The sequence below is a fragment of the Gekko japonicus genome, unplaced genomic scaffold, assembly GCF_001447785.1.
Source record: "Gekko japonicus isolate JY-2015 unplaced genomic scaffold, Gekko_japonicus_V1.1 scaffold2574, whole genome shotgun sequence".
Classification (NCBI taxonomy): Eukaryota; Metazoa; Chordata; class Lepidosauria; order Squamata; family Gekkonidae; genus Gekko; species Gekko japonicus.
The window spans coordinates 100,606-122,631 of record NW_015171579.1 but is presented as its reverse complement, the minus strand read 5'-3'; the positions used below and the strand labels follow the sequence as shown (position 1 = coordinate 122,631).

Sequence of the window (22,026 nt, the reverse complement as noted above, 5' to 3'; positions counted from 1 at the left end):
TAACTCATGGAATTCACAGCCACAGGAGTTGGAGGCGGCCACAAGCATGGACGGTTTCAGGAGGGAATTGGATAAGCATATGGAGCAGAAGTCCATCGGTGGCTATTAGCCACAAGGTATAGACAGGAACTCTCAGGCTGGGGCAGGTGATACTCTGTACTCTTGGTTCTTGGGGGGGGGTCAACAGTGGGAGGGCTTCTAGTGTCCTGGACCTCCTGATGGCCCCTAGTATTTCTGGCCACTGTGTGACACAGAGTGTTGGACTGGATGGGCCATGGGCCTGATCCAACATGGGCGTCTCTTATGTTGTTATTATTCTACGTAAGCCGCCCTGAGCCTGCCACGGCGGGGTAGACATTAAATAAATAAATAAATAAAAACAACAATCAATTAATGCTTTCAGATGGTGTCTGTAACTTTCTTCATCAACCCACTCCGGACTGTGCTGCCGTCTTGCGGGCAGGGCTCGGAGGGGGCTGAAGTAAAGCGATAGGGAGAGAGAAAGAAGAGGGCGCCAGCCATGGTGGAGAACCGTTGCCATCCTCAACCGAAAGCCTGGCGGAACACCTCTGCCTTACAGGACCTGTGGAACTGCATTAAGTCCCACGGGGCCCTGGCGGTGTTCAGTAGAGAGTTCCACCAGGTCGGGGCCAGGACCGAAAAAGCCCTGGTGCTAGTCAAGGACAGCTGGATATCTTGGGGCCAGGGATCACCAGTAGATTGTCCTCTGAGGAGCATCATGCTCTCCCAGGGATATACCAGAGGCAGCTTCATGTGTGTGTTCAAGTATGTATGATTCATCATTCGGCGGACAGGACCACACAGCCATTCTTGCGAGGTGAAAGCAGTTCACGGAATCATAGATTTGGAAGGGCCGTACAGACCATCTAGTCCAACCCCCCTGGCCCAATGCAGGACCAGCCTAAAGCATCTCTGACAAATGTTCGTCCAGCCTCTTCTGGAAAGCTGTCCGTGAAGGGGAGCTCTCCACCTCCCTAGGCAGCCGGTTCCACCTCTGAACCACTCTGACCATGAAAAGGTTTTTCCTCATATCCAGCCGATACCCTTTCTGCATGCAACTTAAACCCGTTGCTTCGGGTCCTCTCCTCTGCTGCCCACTGGAACAGCCCCATGCCCTCCTCCAAACGACAGCCTTTCAAATATTTAAAGAGAGCAATCATGCCCCCCTTCAAAGAGGGTAGGGCATGTTTAACCTGGGAAAGAGAAGACTTAGAGGGGACATGATTGCCGTCTTCGAGTATTTGAAGGGCTGTCATGCAGAAGATGGAGCGGATCTGTTCTCTCTTGCTCCGGATTGCAAGACTAGATCTAATGGGTGGAAATTACAAGGGAGTCATTACCGGCTAAATATCGGGAGAGAACGTTTTCAAGTGGAGGCTGGAGGACCATCTTTCGGGTATGTTGTAGAGCTATCTTTCGGCTCTGCTCCTGCAGAGTGCAGGGGGTTGGACTAGATGACCTGCAAGGTCCCTTCCAACTCTAACATTCTATGATTCTATGAATCTCCTCTTCTCCAAACTAAACATCCCCAAGGCCCTTAGCCTTTCCTCGTAGGGCTCAGTCTCCAGACCCCTGATCATCCTCGTCGCTCTCTGATTCCTACTTAAGTAACCAGACATATTTTACTTATAATTCACTGATTCTGAGCATACCAATTTCCCAAGAGTTTGGACAGACATAAAACTACAGCGAATAAGGCACAGCGGGAAATGCATTTGGATGTTCTCTCATAAGGGATACTTTTCTTAAGATAGACGTGCACATTAAACTAAAAGATTGTCACGGCTATTTAAATAGCGGAGCACCCATTTGTCAACAGGAAGCTACATTAGGATGCAAATACACCAGTTAAACGAACAAACAGCAGTCATTTTCGGCAGAAAATATCTTCGTCTGCTCATTAAGAGCTGGATTGATTCATGAGTCTGGGGCCGTTAGCACCACTTGAGTAACCTTCTGCCATTCAGACCTCCAGCAAATGGTTTCAATTATTTCTCCTCTAAACGAAACTGGTAGAAGTCAAAAGTGGCAACTTTTTCATGTTTGGAGAGGGGCTATGGCTCAGAGGCACCGCATCTGCTTGGTATGTGGAAGGTCTAAGGTCCAACCCCGGCATCGTCTGTTAAGAGGATCAAGCAGGAAGTGATGTGAAGGACCTCGGTCTGAGATCCTGGAGAGCCATGTCGCAGTTGGCCATAGTATGACACGTTAGAACATCCATGTTGTTGTTGTTGTTCAGTCGCCCAGTCGAGTCCGACTCTTCGCAACCCCATGGACCAGATCCCGCCAGGCCTTCTGGTCTTCCACCGTCCTCTGAAGTTTGCTCAACTTCATGTTCGTTGCATCTATGACACTGTCTAACCATCTCATCCTTTGCCGTCCCCGTCTTCTTTGACCTTCAATCTTTCCCAGCATCAGGGTCTTCTCCAGGGAGGGCTCCCTTCTCATTGGGTGGCCAAAGTATCTGAGCTTCAGTTTCATTATCTGGCCTTCCAGGGAACAGTCAGGGTTGATGTCCTGACTAATCCGGTTTTTGAGGACTGAGAGGTTTCCATTGTACATGAGAGCCCTGCCCAGCATTTCTGAAAATACAGACCGTGGAGATTTTTGGAGCTCACACCTGTCCTTGTCTGAAGGAGCTAAGCTTCCCTGCTGAAACCGTTTTTGCCGTGGAGTCACAACGTCCTACCACGTTGCTCTGTGAGGCTCTGTGGAATGTTTTCAGAACTTTTAGCTTTATAAAGGAGGTAGAATCAACTAGAGGGAGGGAGAGAGAGAGCCTGAAATGATGCCAAAGAGTGTTGTGTGTGTGTGTGTGTGTATGCTTTTATAATTAACCCCCCCAGTGACGTCATCCGGAGGCGCAGTGACGTCATCCGGAGGCGCGCGGAGCCGGAAGGACACAGTCGGGCTGAGGACAACGTCGCCGGCGATCCATCCATCCGCCTGTCTGCCTAAGTACTGGGACACAGCCGAAAGAAGAAGCCGAGCCGGGAAAAGTGAACGACACCAAGCCTCCACCAGGGTGCCGGTAGGCAGCCCCTCCCTTGAATTGATGTGGCCGTAGTTAGGGTGGGGGGGGGGGAGGAGAGCTGGCAGTTGGAAGGGTGGTTGGAGGGGTTCTTTTTTGGAGAGAGTGAATCTAATGGAGGAGGGGGCCTTTTGAGTGGCTGCCTTCAGAGAGAAAACACTCAGTCTGGGAGACAGTGGGCAGGATGTCCCAGAGAGAGGGGCAGAGCAGACCCTGCTGAAGGGATTGGCCAGAGTAAAAGATCAGACCCACTCACACAGGGACTAGTTGGGATTCAGAGCCTAATCAGGGGAACCCTGGTTTATTGGTGGCATAAATTCACTAGTATCACAACTGCCTGCTTATTGTAAGGAACCGTCCGATAGGGTTTATAATTTTTATTAGTTCTTCCCTGAGTTTGGGAAAGCCAAATCATTGTTAATAGTGTTTGTAGCGGGCACTTGTTGGTTGCCAACTGTTTGCTCTCATAAAACCTTTTCCCCATTTCCCTGCCTTTCATGAAGAATAAATCTTTCCTCTCATTTCATTTTTAAACTCTGCTATTGGTGCCATTCTTTCATACCTGTCGGGAAAGGTTTGGGCTCCTGAGGTTCCCTTTACCTGAGAAGGGTTACTCACAGCTTCATATCCTCTTTTTATTTTATAGGAGAATAACCCTACTGACATATTATCCTCCTTTTCTGTTGGGTAAAAATCTGGCAACTGAGGTAACTGGGCAAGACTGCCAGGTCCCCTTGCCGTCTCGGTGGGGGGATTTGGGGGGGGGCGTTCCAGGGCTGGGCGGGATGCTGCATGTGACGTCCTCAACGCGATGATGTCACCTGGAAGTGACATCATCGCAACCGGAACATCACACAACGACATCCCCGTTTGGGGGTGGGGTTTCCCCAGCCGGCCAAGTGGCCAGATGAGGATCGAAGCCCCCCAAAGTGGGGGGACCCCCACTGGGACCTGGGGGCTCCTAATCCTCTAACGGGACAGCTTGACGGCTTCCTAGATCCTGGCCTGACTAGCCTCTCCAAAAGGAGCATCAGTTTGACAAGCCAAAGGCAGTCACAGTCAACGGTCCTGACCTTGACAGACTTATTGTCTGACCTAGTATAAGACCAACATGGCTCCCCACTGGATTCTATCTTGGTATAAGTCGGCTTCTTGTGTTGTTGAAGGGACTACTTCTGTAGTCTGGGGCAAGGGATGCTCTGTATTCTTGGTGCTTGGGGGGGCAACAGTGGGAGGGCTTTTGGTGTCCTGGCCCCACCAGTGGTCCTCCTGGTGGCACCTGGTATTTTTGGCCACTGTGTGACAGAGTGTTGGACTGGATGGGCCATTGGCCTGATCCAACATTGGCTTCTCTTATGTTCTTAAGAACAGATGTTCCTCATTAGCTATAAGCCACAAGGTATAGATAGGAACTCTAGGTCTGGGGCAGGTGATGCTCTGTATTCTTGGTGCTAGGGGGGGGGGGCAACAGTGGGAGGGCTTCTGGTGTCCTGGCCCCACCGGTGGACCTCCTGGTGGCATCTGGTATTTTTGGCCACTGTGTGATATAGAGTGTTGGACTGGATGGGCCATTGGCCTGATCCAACATTGGATTCTCTTATGTTCTTATGTCTGGGGCAAGGGATTCTCTGTATTCTTGGTGCTTGAGGGGGGCCAAGAGTGGGAGGGCTTCTAGTGTCCTGGCCCCACTGCTGGACCTCCTGATGGCACCTGGTGTTTTTGGCCACTGTGTGACACAGAGTGTTGGACTGGATGGGCCACTGGCCTGATCCAACATTGACTTCTCTTATGTTCTTAATCAGAAATCTTATAATTGACTTGAAGTCTGTTATTGCATGGTGCCTCCTGGAAATTTGGTATGTGAAAAATGAAAATCAAGGTAAACAATTTGTCTGGGGGGAAAAACTAATCATTCTTTCACAGGCCGGGAGTCTCACACCTCCTAACAGTTTCGACAGAAATAACTTACAAATGCCACTCCAAATGGTGCGTGATGTTATCTAAAAATTTGTCCAGAAAAATTATTAATCAAAGGAACTTTTTAAAAAGTTTCTGAAAGTTAGCTTCTTAGGTTCCAGTCAGCCGCCCACCTTAGGATCTCTGCTAGAATAACAGTAGCAAACACACCCCTCAATCAACAGGAATATTCCACCCAGAGCAAAAACACCATACCAGTTCTCCTCCCTGCTCCGCCCCGAAATATTGCCATAATATAGGAGTAGTTTATTTCTTCAAAACATTAATTTTTCATTCCCAAAACAGCCCAAATGCAACAAGTCTTATTCAGTGGGGTAAGGCTCAAAGTCGCCAACAGCTGCTTCAAAACACTCAACTGGTACAAACAGCTAAATCACCAAGTCTTCCTGGCGTGCAGAAACGGGGTCAGCCCCATGTTAAGACTAGCAACTATTTTCCTTTGTCTCAGGCAAGAGTTTGTCCTGAACCCAGTGTCTGGGTGACCAGAGCAAAGATGTAAAATTTCCACAGAGTTTGAGGCTGTAGAATAAAATAACCCATTTCCCCCAGGGCTTCTTTTTGTGTGGGGAACCCTGCCCCCCCAAAAAACCTTTCGGGAAAACTGAAATATACGCAATACTTACTTACCTATCAAACCTTAACTTCTTTTACAGCAACCCCATGGGTTTTTCAATGCAAGAGGTGGTTTGCCATTGCAAGTACTAATCAGGGTTGACCCTTCTTAGCTTCTGACATCTAACAAAATTGGGTCATATGAGTCAAGGCAAGAGACCAACAGAGGTGGGTTTGCCATTGCCTGACTCTGCATAGTAACCCTGGACTTCCTCGGTGGTCTCCCATCCAAATACTAACCAGGGCCGATCCTGCTTAGCTTCTGAGATCTGCTAATATTAGGCTAGCCTGGGCCAGTCTGGGTAGACAGTACTAACTTCAACAGACTAACATCCTGACTCCGCATAAGACAGCTTCATGGGTATGCACAAGGCCCTGATCCACATCGCACGCTAAGACCGCATCTGGTGCTACTGAAAACGCAAATGGAACATTAAAATATTCACCAGTGCTTCTTAACCTTTAGAAACTGTTCATCAAATTTAATGTTTGAAGAATGTTTGTTCGGGCGTTTCATAGAGTGTAAGACCCTCTGTTGTTGTTGGACTACAACTAGAGAATCCAAGCAGTTGGCAAACTTCTGTTAAACTACTATTCACAGGAACACACTAGAAGCTGCCTCATACTGAATCAGACCAATAGTCCATCGAGGTCAGTATTGTCTACTCAGACTGGTACCAGCTCTCCAGGGTCTCAGAAAGAGGTCTTTCCCATCACCTCCTGCCTGGTCCTTTTTGAACTGGAGATGTTGGGGATCGAACCTGGGACCTTCTGCATGCCATGCACAGGCTCTTCCACTGAGCCACAGCCCCTCCCCAACATCGGAACGAAGACATCATCTATGATTCTATGATCCTTCAAGTTCAGATTGGAAGAAATTCTCCAGACTGGAAGCAGTTCCTCAGGGTTTCAGGCAGAGGTCTTTCACATCACCTACTGCCTGGATTGTTCAACTGGAGATGCCAGGGATCGAACCTGGGACCTTCTGCATGCCGTGCAGATGCTCTACTTCTGAGCCACGCCCCCACCCACCCCAACTTCGGAACGAAGACATCAGAAGAAGCACCATGGTGGTTAATTATTTACGTAACATTAAATTTAAAGGGTAGACAATATATTTTTTGTAAAATAAATGGTGGGGGCTAATTATTAACACCTTCCTTCATACCTTTCTCGGTCTTGCTCTAAGGCTTTTTGCTCCGCCTCGATGGTTGCTTGGAGGCCGGCCTGCTCGCCGCAGCTGCTGTTCAGAACCGCAAGTTTTTGCTTTTGCTCTTCAATTTCTATATCGAGGGTAGAACTCTGTTGCAAAGCCGAGTGCCGCCTTTCCAGCTTCGCCACGGCTTGCTCCAGGGCCTCCCGTTGCTGCTTCTGCCTTGACTCGAGGATTTCTTTCTCCTTCTTCCGAACTTTCTCTTCTTGCCGAGCCACGTTGGCGGTGAATTCGAATGTCTCTCGAAGCTGCTGCAGCTGGCTGGCGCTGGCCTGGTACTGCGTCAGTTGCTCTTCTTTCTCTTCCATTTCCTTCTCGACTTCATAAAGAGTGTTGTCCAAGCTTTGCAAGCCTCTGTCGAGGACCTCCGAGGTTCTCTGCTTTTCCTCCAACAGAGCGGGTAAATCGTGATCCGTCAAGTGCCGGAGTTGCTGCTGTCTCTGCTGTAGCCAATATTCAGATGTTATTTTGCTACCTTCGCCAACGCCTAAGGCAGCGTTGGTGGCCTTCTCATTGTGCCTCTCAAGATTCGCGTGCTGAAGGTGTTTCAAACGTCCCGAATGTTCGTGTTCGTCAGCCACCTCTTTTTCCAGGTGATCCTTCTGTTGGACCAAGTTTCTCTCCAAACTGATGAGCTGCTCCAACTGCTTCCTCTTGAAGTCCATAAACTTCTGCTGGGCCTTTTCTAGCTCTTCGCAGTCTTCGTCGCCTTCTGATCTTGCTTCTTTGACTCTCAGGAGAGACTCCCGGATGTCTTCGAGGTCCTTCTTCTCTTCTTCGACCCTCTGCATGTCTCCTCTTTTTAACACCTGGATCATGACCTGTTTGTCTCTGAGCTGCTCTTCCAGGTGGGCCACCAGCATTACTTGTTCTCTTTCCTGCTCCTCGAGCCTCTTTTTTTCCATTTCCAGCTTGAGATACTGCTCCTCTTTTTCCTTTTTGAGTTTTTCCAGTTCTCGGAAAATCTGCATTTTTTCCGCCTTTTCGTTCTGCCCGAGCTCCTGCAACCGCTGCAGCTCTTCTTTCACCCGAACAAAAACTTCTTCTTCCTGCTTCTTCTTCTGAGACTCAATTTCTTGCTGTTCGCGTAATCTCTCCTCCTCGAATTTCTCCTTTTCGGCGAGCAAGTCCTTCATCCTGCTTTCAATGTGGAAGCTTCTCCTCTTGAGATTCTCCTCTTGCTTTCGGATCTGCAGCTGAACGATTTCCGTCTCCTTGCGCTGAGACTCCACTTCCTGCTGCATCCTTTCGAGTTGGGCTTTGTCCGACTTTTGTCTCTCCTCCATTTCTTCTATCAGCTTTCTAAGGCATTAAACAACAAAAGAAAAAGGAGTTATGACTTCAAAGCCTTGGCACCTGGGAGATCACAGGCCCTTTATTTCCATTGTGCAATTGTTCTGAAAGTTTCAGACATCCTTCTGTTCTGCTTTCCTGCACACACACACAGAGAGAGAGAGAGCTCTCCTAGTACGAAAGAACCACTGAGAGAGAATGAGTCTTTGATCAGGAACAGTGTAGCTATGCATTAAGGGAGCTGTTATTCTAAAAGCTACATTACATTAACAGTGATGTTCTTTAAAAAGCATAATTTTACAAGAACATTTAACCCTGTACGTGGATGCAAACATGGAATGCGAGTGCAATAACATAGATCACATTTTGCGTTTGCATTTATAAGCTTATATCCCGCTTTCCTCCCCACAGCTGAAACTCAAAGTATCTTAGAACATATACCCCAAAACAGTTCCCAAGAGCATTCTGCTGAACGTACACACTCTCTGATGAGAAAGGGACTGACTGTATTAAGGACTCTTTCCTTTAATTTGTGTACATTTTTTGAGGTTGGATTTCTACTCCAGTGAAAGTTACTTACTTTTCCCTCCCATGAGGGATGTTAAATGAATCTGGAAATTTACTCCTGTGAACTCTATACACTTTTCCCTTTCTTGTGGGATGTTAGATGAATCAGAATTGTAGACTATTACCACACAGTTGAATACTAGTAATTATTATTAGGTGATATTGTATCACCTAATATTGAATTTCTAGTGAATTGCTTGAATACACTCACACACACACACACACACACAGAGAGGGCTATTTTTGGGCAGGAACGCACAGGAACGGAATTCTGGCTGGCTCCCAAGTTGGCCACACCCAGCAGGAACTCATTAGCATAATAGGCCACACCCAAGAGCAGAAACGCATTAGGATTGGCTACATTAGGGGTGTGTGGCCTAACATGCAAAGGAGCTCCTGCTACAAAAAAGCCCTGGGTTTTGACAACTAACAAGGTAAACAGAATAAGAAGCAAAAGGTGGGTGTGGCTGGATGAGCACACTTCTGGTAACATGGGGGTGCGGCCTAATGTGCCAATGAGCTGTGCTGTCAGGGGCCTAATATGCTAATGAGTTTCTGCTGTTGGGTGTGGCCTATTATGCTAATGAGTTCCTGCTGGGCTTTTTCTACAAAAAGAGCCCTGTATATTGTTTTTATTACTGTCCGGAGTGTGCTTTACAGTTTGTTTTTCTTTTGTTTGCCTCATATCAATAATATTACGATCATCTTCAAATGAAACAGCCTTTCTATTGTGCTTCCCATGGGGGTCAGGGGCAATGTTCCCTCTAAACTGTAGAGTCTTGTGAGCACAAATTCTACTTTGTGAGCTACTGCCATTAAACGTGTGAGCAAGCGATTTGGCTGCTGCATAAGTTAGTTTGCTCTGGAGCCATCCTTCCTGAGCTCAGACAAAAATGTGTGAGCTGGAGGCTAAAAAACTGTGAGCTAGCTCACACTAACTCAGCTTAGAGGGAACACTGGTCAGGGGGTCCCCAGGAGTAGAACTCCAGGGGCAGATGGGTCTGCAAATTGAAGAGGGGAGGACAAGGAAGTTACGCTCCTCGGGTGGGAATGTATCTCTCTATGGCAAATGCTCTACAGGATCCCCCACTGTTTCTCTAACTTGGAAGTTATTTCAACAAAACACTCCACCAAATTTGAGAATATATTCCTTTCTCTCCCCAATGCTGATCCGTCAGCACCGGGTGGACATTTTTACACTCGAACATCCTTACCTTTTACTTTCCAATTTTTCTAGTTCTTCTCGTTGCTGCCTCTCAAACTCTAATCTAGTTTTTATAAAAGAAAAAGGGACACATGATTTAAAAAAAAGCCCTACTATGATTACAAATGACACTTGATATCATTTGATAGATTTAATAACTTAACAAATGATGTGTTTACCCCGCGTTTAATTTGCAACCATGACACAGCAACATTAAACAAGATGGGTTAACGGAGATTTTTTTATGAGTTAGGTACATGCAGGCATAAGCGATCAATATAAAGAAATTGAGTTTCTCTACCTGAGACAGATTGGTCCTTTTACAGGGAAAAGACTGCCAGAGGAGGTAGAGAGAAAGAGTCATCAGTTAAGAGAAGAGTTTACAGAAATAAGATAAAAGAGTACAAGTGGCAAAAAGGGGGTGTGTAATGCCAACAACCTCGCTACGGAACATAACCACACATACGTCATCAACAGGTCAGTGCAGTCCCCCACTAAAGATCACCAGAAATCTGTTTTATCGGGGGCATCTATCGCCCCATAAATTAGCTAGAATTAGTAAAGGGGTTAAAGGTGATTATTGGACTTGTGGAGTTGCTGAGGCAACCTTTCTATGTAAGTGACGGGGTATAAATCCAATTTCTTCTTCTTCTTCTTCTATGTGTCATCACATCCAGGTGAAAATATAGATGTGACATCAGCGCATCAGCCGATGCTCTAGAATGTCTATGGTAGCTCCTAGAACATCAACTGATGTCCAGGGCTCTTTCTGTAGAAAAAGCCCAGCAGGAACTCATTAGCATAATAGGCCACACCCAAGAGCAGGAACTCATTAGCATATTGGGCCACACCCCTGACAGCACAGCTCATTAGCACATTAGGCTGCACCCCCATGTTACCAGAAGTGTGGTTATCCAGCCACACCTACCTTTTGCTTTTTATTCTTTTTAACTTGTTTGTTGTCAAAACCCAGGGCCTTTTTTTGGAGCAGGAACTCCTTTGCATGTTAGGCCACACACCCCTGATGTAGCCAATCCTAATGAGTTTCTGCTATTGGGTGTGGCCTATTATGCTAATGAGTTCCTGTTGGGCGTGGCCAACTTGGGAGCCAGCCGGAACTCCGTTCCTGTGCGTTCCTGCCCAAAAATAGCCCTGCTGATGTCACATCCAGGTTTTCACCTGTACATGACACCAACATTTTCTGTGTCCCCCCCCCAACTGTTCGCTGGGGGGGGGCGGTGGGCAGTGGCAATAGAATGCCCACCCGGAAAGGACAACTGACATCCCTATGCTCTCCCCTTTGCTGTGTGAACTTGTATCTGGTCATGGACCGTAATAAATTATTCATTCTTGATCGCCCCTTACATTTCTCATGGAAGAGAGCTTTCACATCTTCTTTGCTTCGGCACCTCATGGGCCGGAGTAGGATTATCTTGTAGGATTTGCAGGAGCAGGGTTTTCTCCTCCTTTTGTAAGTTAAACCAAAAGTGGGCATAGAGCCCTGCAGAGTAACCTAACTGTAACAGACACAGGCTAACCCCACGACAGTTAGGGAAGATTCATCTATTCACAGATCACTCCACAAGCCCCAGCCTGCCTAGCATTAGGCCTCATGGAAATAGTGCTATCCAAACCCCCATAGTTCCATGGGAAAAAGCGCCTTGAATAATAAGGATCAGGCAACCTGAGTTAACGTGATAGCTGAAACCGGTAATTCAAAGGGGAAATGTGCTTGCTCTTATCCTAAGTAGGCTGTTCAAAGATACCACAGTCCTATGAAGGATTAACAGGAAATATAGAAGGAAATCCTTCCAAACGCAGTTAAGTATAGAATACGTTGATGTTTGCCTTGAACACTAAAAGGGTCTTGCTGACTTGAGGCTTTTGCTGAAAATCTGCACCTGTCTTAAATGTAAAGAGAAACAGAACCACTGCTGTGGTCTGCAGAAATATAGGCATTTAATTCACTGCTTTTATCTGTCTATCCCCCCCCCCACCCCGTATCTTGCGTTTTATGACCGAGATACATCTCCTGAAACCACAAGGGCCAAAAACGCAGGATGTCACTTTAAATAAATAGAACTTGGAGGGCCAGAACAGAATGGCTACCATGAAAGCCGGAGAGACACGTTTTCAGACTTGAGCGAGTTAGATATGGATGAGTCATAAGAGGGATTTTAACTATTCATTCAGCTATCCCGTTCCTTATCTTATCTTATTTGTCATTATCTTATCTTATTTGTCATTATCATATTTGTCATTGTCAGAGAGCCAGTTTGGAGTAGTGGTTAAGTGTGCAGACTCTAATCTGGGAGAACCGGGTTTGATTCCCCACTCCTCCACTTGCACCTGCTGATGTGACCTTGGGTCAGTCACAAGCTCTGGCACAGCTGTTCCTGAAAGAGCAGTTTGTGTCAGAGTTCTCTCAGCCCCACCCACCTCTCAGGGTGTCTGTTGTGGGGAGGGGAAGGGAAAGGAGATTGTAAGCCACTCTGAGACACCTTTCGGTAGTGAAGGGTGGGGTATAAATCCAATCTCTTCTTATTATTATTATTATTTATTTACCTGGTTCCTCCATTTATACCCTTCCTTAGAGGTCCCATAAGAACATCAGAAGAGCCCTGCTGGATCAGACCAATGGTCCATCTAGTCCAGCCTCCTGTCTCACACAGTGGCCAACCAGTTCCTCTGGAGGGCCAGCAACAGGGCAGAGGGACCGAGGCCTTCCTCTGACGTTGCCTCCTGGCTCTGGGATTCAGAGGCTTAGTGCTGCTGAATGTGGAAGTTCCCCTCAGTCACCGTTAGGGGTGTGCATAAAAAAATGGGATTTTTTCAGATTTGGATATATTGGACCCCAAATTTTTTGGGATCCCCCCCCCCAAAAAAACCCTGAATTCCTTTACCAGTATGGTATTTGGATTTCCCCCCAAAATCCCATTTCCCCTCCCCCAGCTCCATTATAGCCTATGGGACCATTCTAGTCAATGGGGAATCTGGGGGTATTCAGGAGTTGGGGGGGCTGTTTTCTGAGGTAGAGGCACCAAAATTTCAGCTTAGCTTCTGGTGCCTCTCCTCAAAAGATCCCCAAAGTTTCAAAAAGATTGGACCAAGGGTACAATTCTATGGTGCCCCCATACTCTTATCGTTTCCAAAGGTGGGGAAAAACAGCAAAAAAAATGATGATGTGAAACCAGAGAGTCTCTTCAGTAGAAACTGAAGGTGTGTGGGGTTTTTTCCCAACCCCAGCAGAACCAGTGCATGTACAGACTGCCCTGCAGAACAAGTGCCACTGTGGCAATACCAGTTCAACAGATCCAAGCAAAGGGAGGTGCAAGCACAGCACAGACAATGCATGTACAGAGTGCCAAGCAGAACCAGTGCATGTACAGAGTGCCCAAAGAAGGTGCACCCATCTTCCATTGTTTTCAATGGAGAAAAAAAAGAGAAAGCTTTTAAGGGAAGGCACCAGGTTTTGCTGGTCACTAGTACATTGCACTGGTTTTGCTGGGCACTCTGTACATGCATTAGCTGTGCTAGGATTGACCCCCTCCCCCTTTGCTTGGATTTGTTGAGCTGGCATTGCCACAAGAGCACTGGTTCTGCAAAAAAATGCCACTCCTTCAGTTTCTACTGTGGAGACTCACTGGTTTGACATCAGTCTCTGGTTTTTTTTGCAGTTTTTGCTCTCCATTGGAAATAATGGAGGATAGGGCACCTTCTTTAGGGGCCCACAGAATTGGACCCCCTGGTCCAATCTTTTTGAAACTTGTAGTAGAGGAACTAGAAGCTACGCTGAAAATCTGGTGCCTCTACCTCAAAAAATAACCTTCCCAGACCCCCGCATAGATTCCCCATTATAGCCTATGGGGATCATTGACTATAATGGTCCCCATAGGCTATAATGGAGGTGAAGGCATTTAAAGGTGTTGTGGTGTGGTCCCTTTAAATACATTCATGAAACTGCACCTTCACCTAGAACAGTGTTTAAAGGGTTAGGGTAAACATCATTTAACTGGAGCTATCCTATTTTCCTGGATAATTCAAAATGCTTTTGGGATTATCCGGGATCGGCTATGCTCGATAGCTGAAAATACACCACCCCCCTCCATATCCAGCTGAAAGAGTAGCTGATATATACTGATAAGGTATTTTTCAGTTAGGTTTTTGGCTCAGACAGCACAGAATGCACACTCCTAGTCACCATGTTTAGTAGCCATTGATAGACTTATCCTCCAGAATCTATCTACTCCCATTTTAAAGCTGTTTATTCCGGCGGCCATCACTACATCCTCTGGCGGTGAATTCCACATTTTAATCACTCAATGAGGAATTTCAGACAGACGATATAATCCAGAAGAGGAATGGTTCCCAAACGGTTTCTGGTCTGTCATTTCAGACAGAACCGTTTTAGAACCGGTTCCCTACCGGAATATATTTGTAATTTCAGACACAAAAGCTTCTGTCCCGTTTAGGAAACGGGGCTGAAGCGTTTTACCTGTCAACCGCTTCCAAGTAGTCTTCAGTTTCCTCTCCCGGTTCCGATCTGCTTTTTCCCCGCCGTTTTTCGCCCACGTGGGCGATCTCCGGCTTTTTTTTTTTGAACGTTCGCTTTATAGCGCTATAACACTATAACGCAACAGCATTATATCAACCCCATTGAAATGCCTGGAGTGTTTTGTTATAGTGCTATAGCGCTCTAAAGCGAATGTTCAAAAAAAAAAAAAAAGCTGGAGATCGCCTGCATGGGCAAAAAACGGTGGGGAAAAAGCGGTGCAGTCTGAAATGGCAAACCGCTTCAGATCCAGCTCTTTACCAGAAGGGGAAAGCCATGTGTGAAATGGCAGCCCTATACTGGCTTACTCCACGACGGATCAAAAACGGCTTCAAAACGGGTTAAAAAGGGTAATGTGAAATTCCTCACTGTGTAAAGTAGTGTTTCCTTTTGTCCATTCTGAACCTACTACCTGTCAGCTTCATTGGATGCCCTCGAGCTCCAGTATTTCGGGAGAAGGAGTCTTGTTCATAGAAAGCATGCCCCCAAGTACCAGTTGCCATTGACAAGCAAAGGAGAGAGGAGAAGGGTGTTGCCTGTGCATGTTTTCATGTGTGTAAAGTGCCATCAAGTCATAGCTTGATGACTAGATGACTTATGGTGACCCTGTAGGGTTTTCGAGGCAAGAGAAGTTCAGAGGTGGTTGGCCATCGCCTGCCTCTCAGTAGCAACCCTGAACTTCCATGGTGGCCTCCCATCCAAGTGCTAACCAAGTACTAACCTAGCTTCCAAGATCTGAGAAGATCAGGTTATCCCGGGCCATCCAGATCAAAACAAGATATGTTCAGAGGTGGTTTACTATTGCCTGTCTCTGTGTAGCGACCCTGGACTTCCTTGGTGGTCTCCCATCCGAATTCTAACCCAGGGCCCACCCTGCTTAGCTTCTGAGATCTGATGAGATTAGGCTAGAATCAACATGCAGTAGCAGCTGGGCCCTCGGAAACAACTGGACAGTCACTACTCTAAACAAGATGCAGGATGGACCCTGATTCTGATCCAGTTGGGCTCTTCTTGTGTTATCTATAACAAGAGTCTCCCCAGTTTGGTGTAGTGGTTAAGTGCGCGGACTCCAATCTGGGAGAACTGAGTTTGATTCCCCACTCCTCCACTCGCAGCTGCTGGATGACCTTGGGCAAGCCATCGTTCTGACAAGAGCTGTCTGTCTGCCTGTCTGTCTATATGGATGGAGAGCCAGTTTGGTGTACAAGTTATTTCAGAGCTGCTCTCTCAAGGACAGTTCTCTCAGCACTCTCTCAGCCCCACCTACCTCACAGGGTGTCTGTTGTGGGGAGGGGAAGGAGTTTGTAAGCCGCTCTGAGACTCCGAGTGAAGGGTGGGGCATAAATCCAATCTCCTCCTCCTCCTCCTCCTCCTTATCCCCTCTAGGCATCCCCCTTCATTTCCTTCTCACAAGATAATATTGTGGGTTGTTTTCCCGTTTGCACACACAGACACATGTTCAACACTGTCCAGTGAACATCAATAGCGTGTAAAGTATTAAAAAATAACATTACATATTGTGTAAGTGCAGAGAATGAGGAGTATTGGGAACCTAGGAAGAGGACAGAGAGGCAAAATAGGACTCTGGACTAGCTGACGGATAAAAGCCTGGCAGATGTGACGATTCTGGAGCACTTGAACGGGCAGAAGTCCGACCCAAATCCCTTGTGCACAGTGGAAGTTAAAGCACATACCAGAAAAGAATCAACGTGCAGGAGTCGATAGGTTAGTCTACCACAGGGGTCCCAAACCTTTTTGAGCCCGTGGGCACCTTTAGAATGCTGATACGGTCTGGTGGGCGCAGCCACAAAACAACTGTCACAAAATGGCGGCCCGAGGGGGTGGAGCCAGCCACGTAATGGCTGCCACCGTTGACCTTCGGTCACGCAGTGAAGACTCTTGTATTGGGGTGGCTGCTGCTGCTGAAGCAACGTTTCAAAATGGATGTACGTCTAATTCAGTCTTCAACAGCCAGAAGATTTGCTGGGCAAAAGCCGGGCCTGGCATTGCCCACGTTCTAAAAACACTTGGGGACTCGGTGCCCACAGGCAGTATGTTGGAGACCCCTGGTCTATAGCAAAGGTGAAAAAGCAGACCACAGAAACTAACCAGCTCATGGTGGCAGAAGGTTTTTTTAAAGAAGCGGTGTGAGCCGGGGCAAGATTCCAACACTCTGCATGAACATCACCTGTCTGGAACAGCTTGACAGTGCTGATTATTCATTGGAAAATGGGAAGAAATTATCAATTATCTCCTTACCGCCTTCACACCACCATATATGCTCCGAACGAGAGATTGCCTCTGACGGAACCAAGAGCTCTGAGGAGACATTCATACATAGTTGTGGGAAATTCTTGAGTGGATGGTACCTACGGGAGGTGGTGGATGCTCCTTCGCTGGACGTTTTCGAGCGGAGGCTGGACAACCATCTTTCAGGTGTGTTGTAAGGCTATCTTTTGGCTATGCTCCTGCAGAGTGCAGGGGGTTGGACTAGATGACCTGCAAGGTCCCTTCCAACTCTAACATTTTATGATTCTATGAATGCCTGACATATTCTAGACACTTACATGCATTTGCAGCAAGACAGGTTCAAAAACTTTGTTTCTCAAACAATTAAGCGGCACGTACATTACCGATATCGATAGGACGGCTTCTTGAAATTTACTCACCCTGGATTATACAACATGACTGCGGAGAGGTTCTCGCAAGATTTTGAAAGATCCGACATGGATAAACTGAAGGAAGAGAGCAGTCCGCTCTAACAAAACAGCAGAAGATCGAATAATTACTCATTACTATCACTACTGAAATCGCATAAGTTTTCCCTACCGAACACAGTACTTATTAAACAACTGGACTTTTTGACAAGATACTGGGTGCGGTCAGACGGCGTGCTGGGAGCGGTTTAAATTGCTCCAGCCCCGATGCGGTCTATTTTAACCTGGAGAATCGCGATCATGCTCACCTCCTTGCTCCGGATCGCTGCACAGTCACATTGCTTCCCACCGTCCACACGCGGGAGCGTGCGTCAGTGTTGTTTTTCTCTCTCTCTCTCAGTTTGGGCATGCGCACAGGCAGCCATCTGTAGAACTAAAATTTTCACGCATGCGCAGAACAGCAATTTCCACTTCAACCCGACTGCTGTAACACTTCCCTTTAAACTTTCAAGGAACACTTCCCTTTAAACGTTTACCCCGAAAATGGCCTCTGTGAGATCCCAAACTCGTCTAAAGGCTAAAACTAGGCACCATTTAAACATTGTTTTTAATAACGCGGTGGTGGACCTCCGCCTATGTGCACACTGCCAACGCTTTAAAAGAAATGGCGGGTGAAAAGCGGAAGCCTCGGACGGCTTTCGAGCGGGGAGGGGGTTTAAACCGGAAGTGGCTCGACACCACAGGAGCGATCACACAGGGGGAAAATGCGTCTGGAACCGGAGAATCAGGAAAACACCACTTGGGGACCTGGTACCAAAATACTCTGGGTTAAAGCAGTTTTGAGCCAAAAAGCGACGGCTGGGGACGGGAGGCAGATGTTGACCGTGTGATCACGCAGATAAAATCCGTTGCTGAGGTGGGTCGAAAGCGGACTAAATGGCCCATCTGACCGCACCCACTGATGGTCCCCAAGAACTCTGCTATGCTTACCTTTCTTTTTTCCCTCAGTTTAGCCGCTTCCTTGGGATGATTGAAACGGAACATGTTGGTTCTCCCGAGTAAGATAACGGCTCCTGGCAAGAAAAATGCACACAGCATTGTAACCGCAATAAAGGAGCTCCATTTGGAGATGGGTCGATTCTGACCAAATGGAACAAGTTTGCTCTGAGCAAAGTGAAGCAAAGTGCTGCTTCACTGACTCAGAACCAAAGACAGAGAGCAGCCAGTTCTCAGTTTATAGCACGGGGTTCCCCAAACTTTCAGAGCCGGTGGGCACCCCTCTGGAATTCTGACACGGGGTGCTGGCCCAGTCACAAAATGGCTGCTGTAGGAGGCAGAGCACTGACACAGACACACAGACAGCCCTGGTGCTGGGGATGTGACAATTAATTTTTAAAAAATAATTAGGAAAGAGGAGTGTGAGAGAGACTAAAACGAACACTGCAGTTGCAGCTTCCGCTGAAACAATGTTGTTTTAATCTGCATAGTCCATCAGATCTCCAGTGGCCAATCAGAAGCCCTCTTGGCCTTGTCCGCTTTCTAAAAAGCTTTTCTGGCCAATCGTCCACCAGTGGCCTCATCCTGACTGGACCTGATTAGATACCGAATTGCCCTAACATCTGACCTCTTTGTTTACATGTCATTTTACGATATGATATTATTATGTGTAAATGGTTATTTTAATACTATTTTAAATGCTGTACACCACCCTGAGCCTGTTTGGGGAGGGCGGTATATAAATCTAATAAAATGAAAATAAAATAAATAAATTGACAGGTACCAGAAAGGTTATTGGTTGGTACCATGTTGAGGACCACTGTCAGATTAAACAAACACACAAAATAGGGCTGCCAAGTCCCGGGGGGGGGGGGGGTTTCGCCACAGCTCCCAACCCACCAATCCGGATCAGGCCGGCGGGGGAACCCCGCCCCCAAAGTGCCCGGTTCGGGCCGATGTGCCCAGCATCATGATGTCACCCAGAGGTGACGTCATTGCGCCGGGCATGTCACCGGCTGACGCTCTAGCAATCAGCCTGAAACTCTATGGTGCCATAGAGTTTCCAGGCCGATTGCTAGAGCGTCAGCCAGCGACGTGCCCAATGTGAATGACGTCCCTTCCGGGTGGCATCATCGCGGCACGCGCACACGAATCTCCCAGACCTGAACCGGGGCCCCCCTGCTGTGCCAGGTGAATTACTTGGCAACCCTAACACAAATCAAAACAGAAAACACCACAGAAAATGACAAATGTCCTCCTCAAACTAGACGAAATTCTGGAAAGGACGGTGCTCATCCTGAATCCTTTACAAAACTCTCCACAGACCACTGCCTAGCACTGCACACTTTCCTACACATTTCATCACTACTCATGCAGAATCCTAGGTGAAGGCGGACCTTCTTGCGCCACAAACAGTGATGATCCTTCTCAGCGAGACTGTTTGGGTCTATATTTGTAAGCATTTTTAACCATAAGGCTTTCTACCAGTTTTTGTAGGATTTATCCAGGTGGTCAGCCGTGCTGGTCTGAAGCAGTAGAACAAGTTTAGAGTCCCGGTGGCACCTTTAAGACCAACAAAAGTTTATTCAAGGTATGAGCTTTTGTGTGCTTTGCACACGACTAAACCTTTGTTGGTCTTAAAGGTGCCACCGGGACTCTAAATTTGTTCTGTGTGGGATTAAGTAAGGTTGTTTTCATGGATCCCCAGATCCTTTCTTGGAAGTCCGAGCAAAAGCGGTAGCTGGATCCAACCTCATGTTTTCGATGTGCCCCCCCCCCACTCAAGTAACGTCAGCATTAAGGACCAAATTAAGCAACTCCTTTTGGTTCGGCTACTATTTCTCCATCTTCCTTCAAGTACTCTTTTTTTATTTACACTTCCATCACCCAATTATCAAAACTCAGGCTGGTGTTTAACGGTCTTATACCAATCGGTCAGTCCCTCAGTCTTTTATCGCATCGTCAAAAATACCATAGCAACACTACAAGGATTTTGTCAAAGCAAAAACAAGAAATGTCCACACATTTTCATAGAATAAATTAAAATAGATGACACTCATTTAAAATATCTCGAAATCCAACCTTACAATACAATGGCTAATGACCCAGAGTGGAACCATTAGCGTGCAAGTCAACCGTGTTTACATTACGAGTCATCTGTCTGATGGCGGCAACAAACATTGCCATTCGGAAAGAAATGAATTTATCCCTATCTGCCAGTAGTAATACTAATTTATCCCGATCTGACCTTCCTGGGAAACAAGATATAATGGTCTTCAGAAATCTTTGGCGCTCTGCCTCAAATCTTGGACACCAGAATGTGACATGGGACAAAATCCTCAATGGATCTATAGTCACAAGAGCAGACTTTTTCATAATGACCTTATACAAGGCATCGTTCATATATTTATCTTGCACGGGTTAAAACTGTTCACAAAACAGATCTATAGCCTAACCCCCCCTCCCAATTATACCCACAACAAAAACAGCGACCATCAAACCATTTTTAAAAAGCAGCCTCTTGGCCATTCTTAAAAATTCTTTACACATAGAAAATGCCCGACAGAAAATTCAAAGAGATAAGCACGCTATAAATACTACATTTTAATTCACAATTCAGTGATACATGCAGAACACGAATCATTAACATAATCACTGCCTTTGAGCATTTCACGTACACCAAAATGAGTCGTCCATCTGATTCACCATTTGTCTCCAAACATCAATATTGTTTAAACATTTTTTTTTTTTTAAATTGTCAATTTAATCACACAAAACATATGTTAACTTTTCTAACCTCTCTCTCTCTCTTTTTACTTGGAAGAGATACAAGCCGTTGTTATTGTGTACAGGGCCAATCCTTGAAGAGGAGATGGGATGCATACTACAGAGACCAGAAGGACTGAGAAACAGAAAGTGATGACCGTTTGTGTCTGTGTGTGTGGGAGGCAGGCGGACAGGAATGGAGAAAGAAAGAAATTAAGGATAACGTGTGTGTATGTTTGTGTGTGTGAGACCAGAGGGGCACAGAAAGAAAGAGAAATAAAGAAGAGAAGAGATCGGATTTATAAGAAATACAGAAGAGAAGAGATCGGATTTATACCCCTCCCTTCACTACCCGAAGGAGTCTCAGAGTGGCTTACAATTTCCTTTCCCTTCCCCTCCCCACAACAGACACCCTGTGAGGTAGGTGGGGCTGAGAGAGCTCTCTCAAGAACCGCCCTTGAGAGAACAGCTCCGAGAGAACTTGTGACTGACCCAAAGTCACCCAGTTGGCTGCATGTGGAGGAATGGGGAATCAAACCCGGGTCTCCCAGATTAGAGTCCGCACTCCTAACCACTACATCAAACAACAGTCTGTGTGTGGATGAGATACCGGTGGGGGGGAATACTGGGGAATGAGAGCGTGAGAATGTGTGTATTTGCAGGAGGCACTGGGAACTCAGAAAGAAGGCAGAGAACAAGAAAGACAGGAGGAAGGGAGAATGAGAGAGAGACAAAAAGTGAGAGTTCCGATGTCCTCACCTACCGAAGAGCTGATGCCCTCTCAGCTTGAGGAAACTTTGAAGAAACTCAAACAGTTGGATTGGGCCAGCACCGTGGCCAGGGCCAGGTGCACCTGCTCTCCTTTGGCTTTGGGGTTGTCCCCTCCAGAGAGTTCCTGATTTTTATTCTCAACGCTACCAATTCCATCTCACCGCCGCGCCTTTATGCTGGCCCGCTTAAATGTATTTCCAACTATGGTAACTCTGGGAAGATTTGGAGGCCTACCCTACTCAGATTGCCTTTGTCTGTGCAATTCTGGCAAAATTGAAACCTTAGACCATCTGATGTTTCGCTGTCCCCATTGGACTCAAGTTAGAGGCACTTATATTTTTCCTATTCTTATGAAGATGAATCTTC

General features: G+C 46.8%; 1 protein-coding gene across 1 annotated transcript in view; it reads right to left on the bottom strand.

Annotated features, from left to right (window-relative positions):
- Positions 1-22,026, bottom strand: part of KIF16B (kinesin family member 16B) — a gene marked incomplete at its 5' end in the record, with an annotated part of 222,113 nt that overhangs the window by 99,689 nt on the left and 100,398 nt on the right. The window contains 5 exons of the mRNA XM_015419818.1: positions 6,810-8,156; positions 9,929-9,982; positions 10,220-10,252; positions 17,140-17,228; positions 18,118-18,200. Coding sequence (XP_015275304.1) covers positions 6,810-8,156; positions 9,929-9,982; positions 10,220-10,252; positions 17,140-17,228; positions 18,118-18,200 — 1,606 coding nt within the window. The remainder of the gene's footprint in view (positions 1-6,809; positions 8,157-9,928; positions 9,983-10,219; positions 10,253-17,139; positions 17,229-18,117; positions 18,201-22,026) is intronic.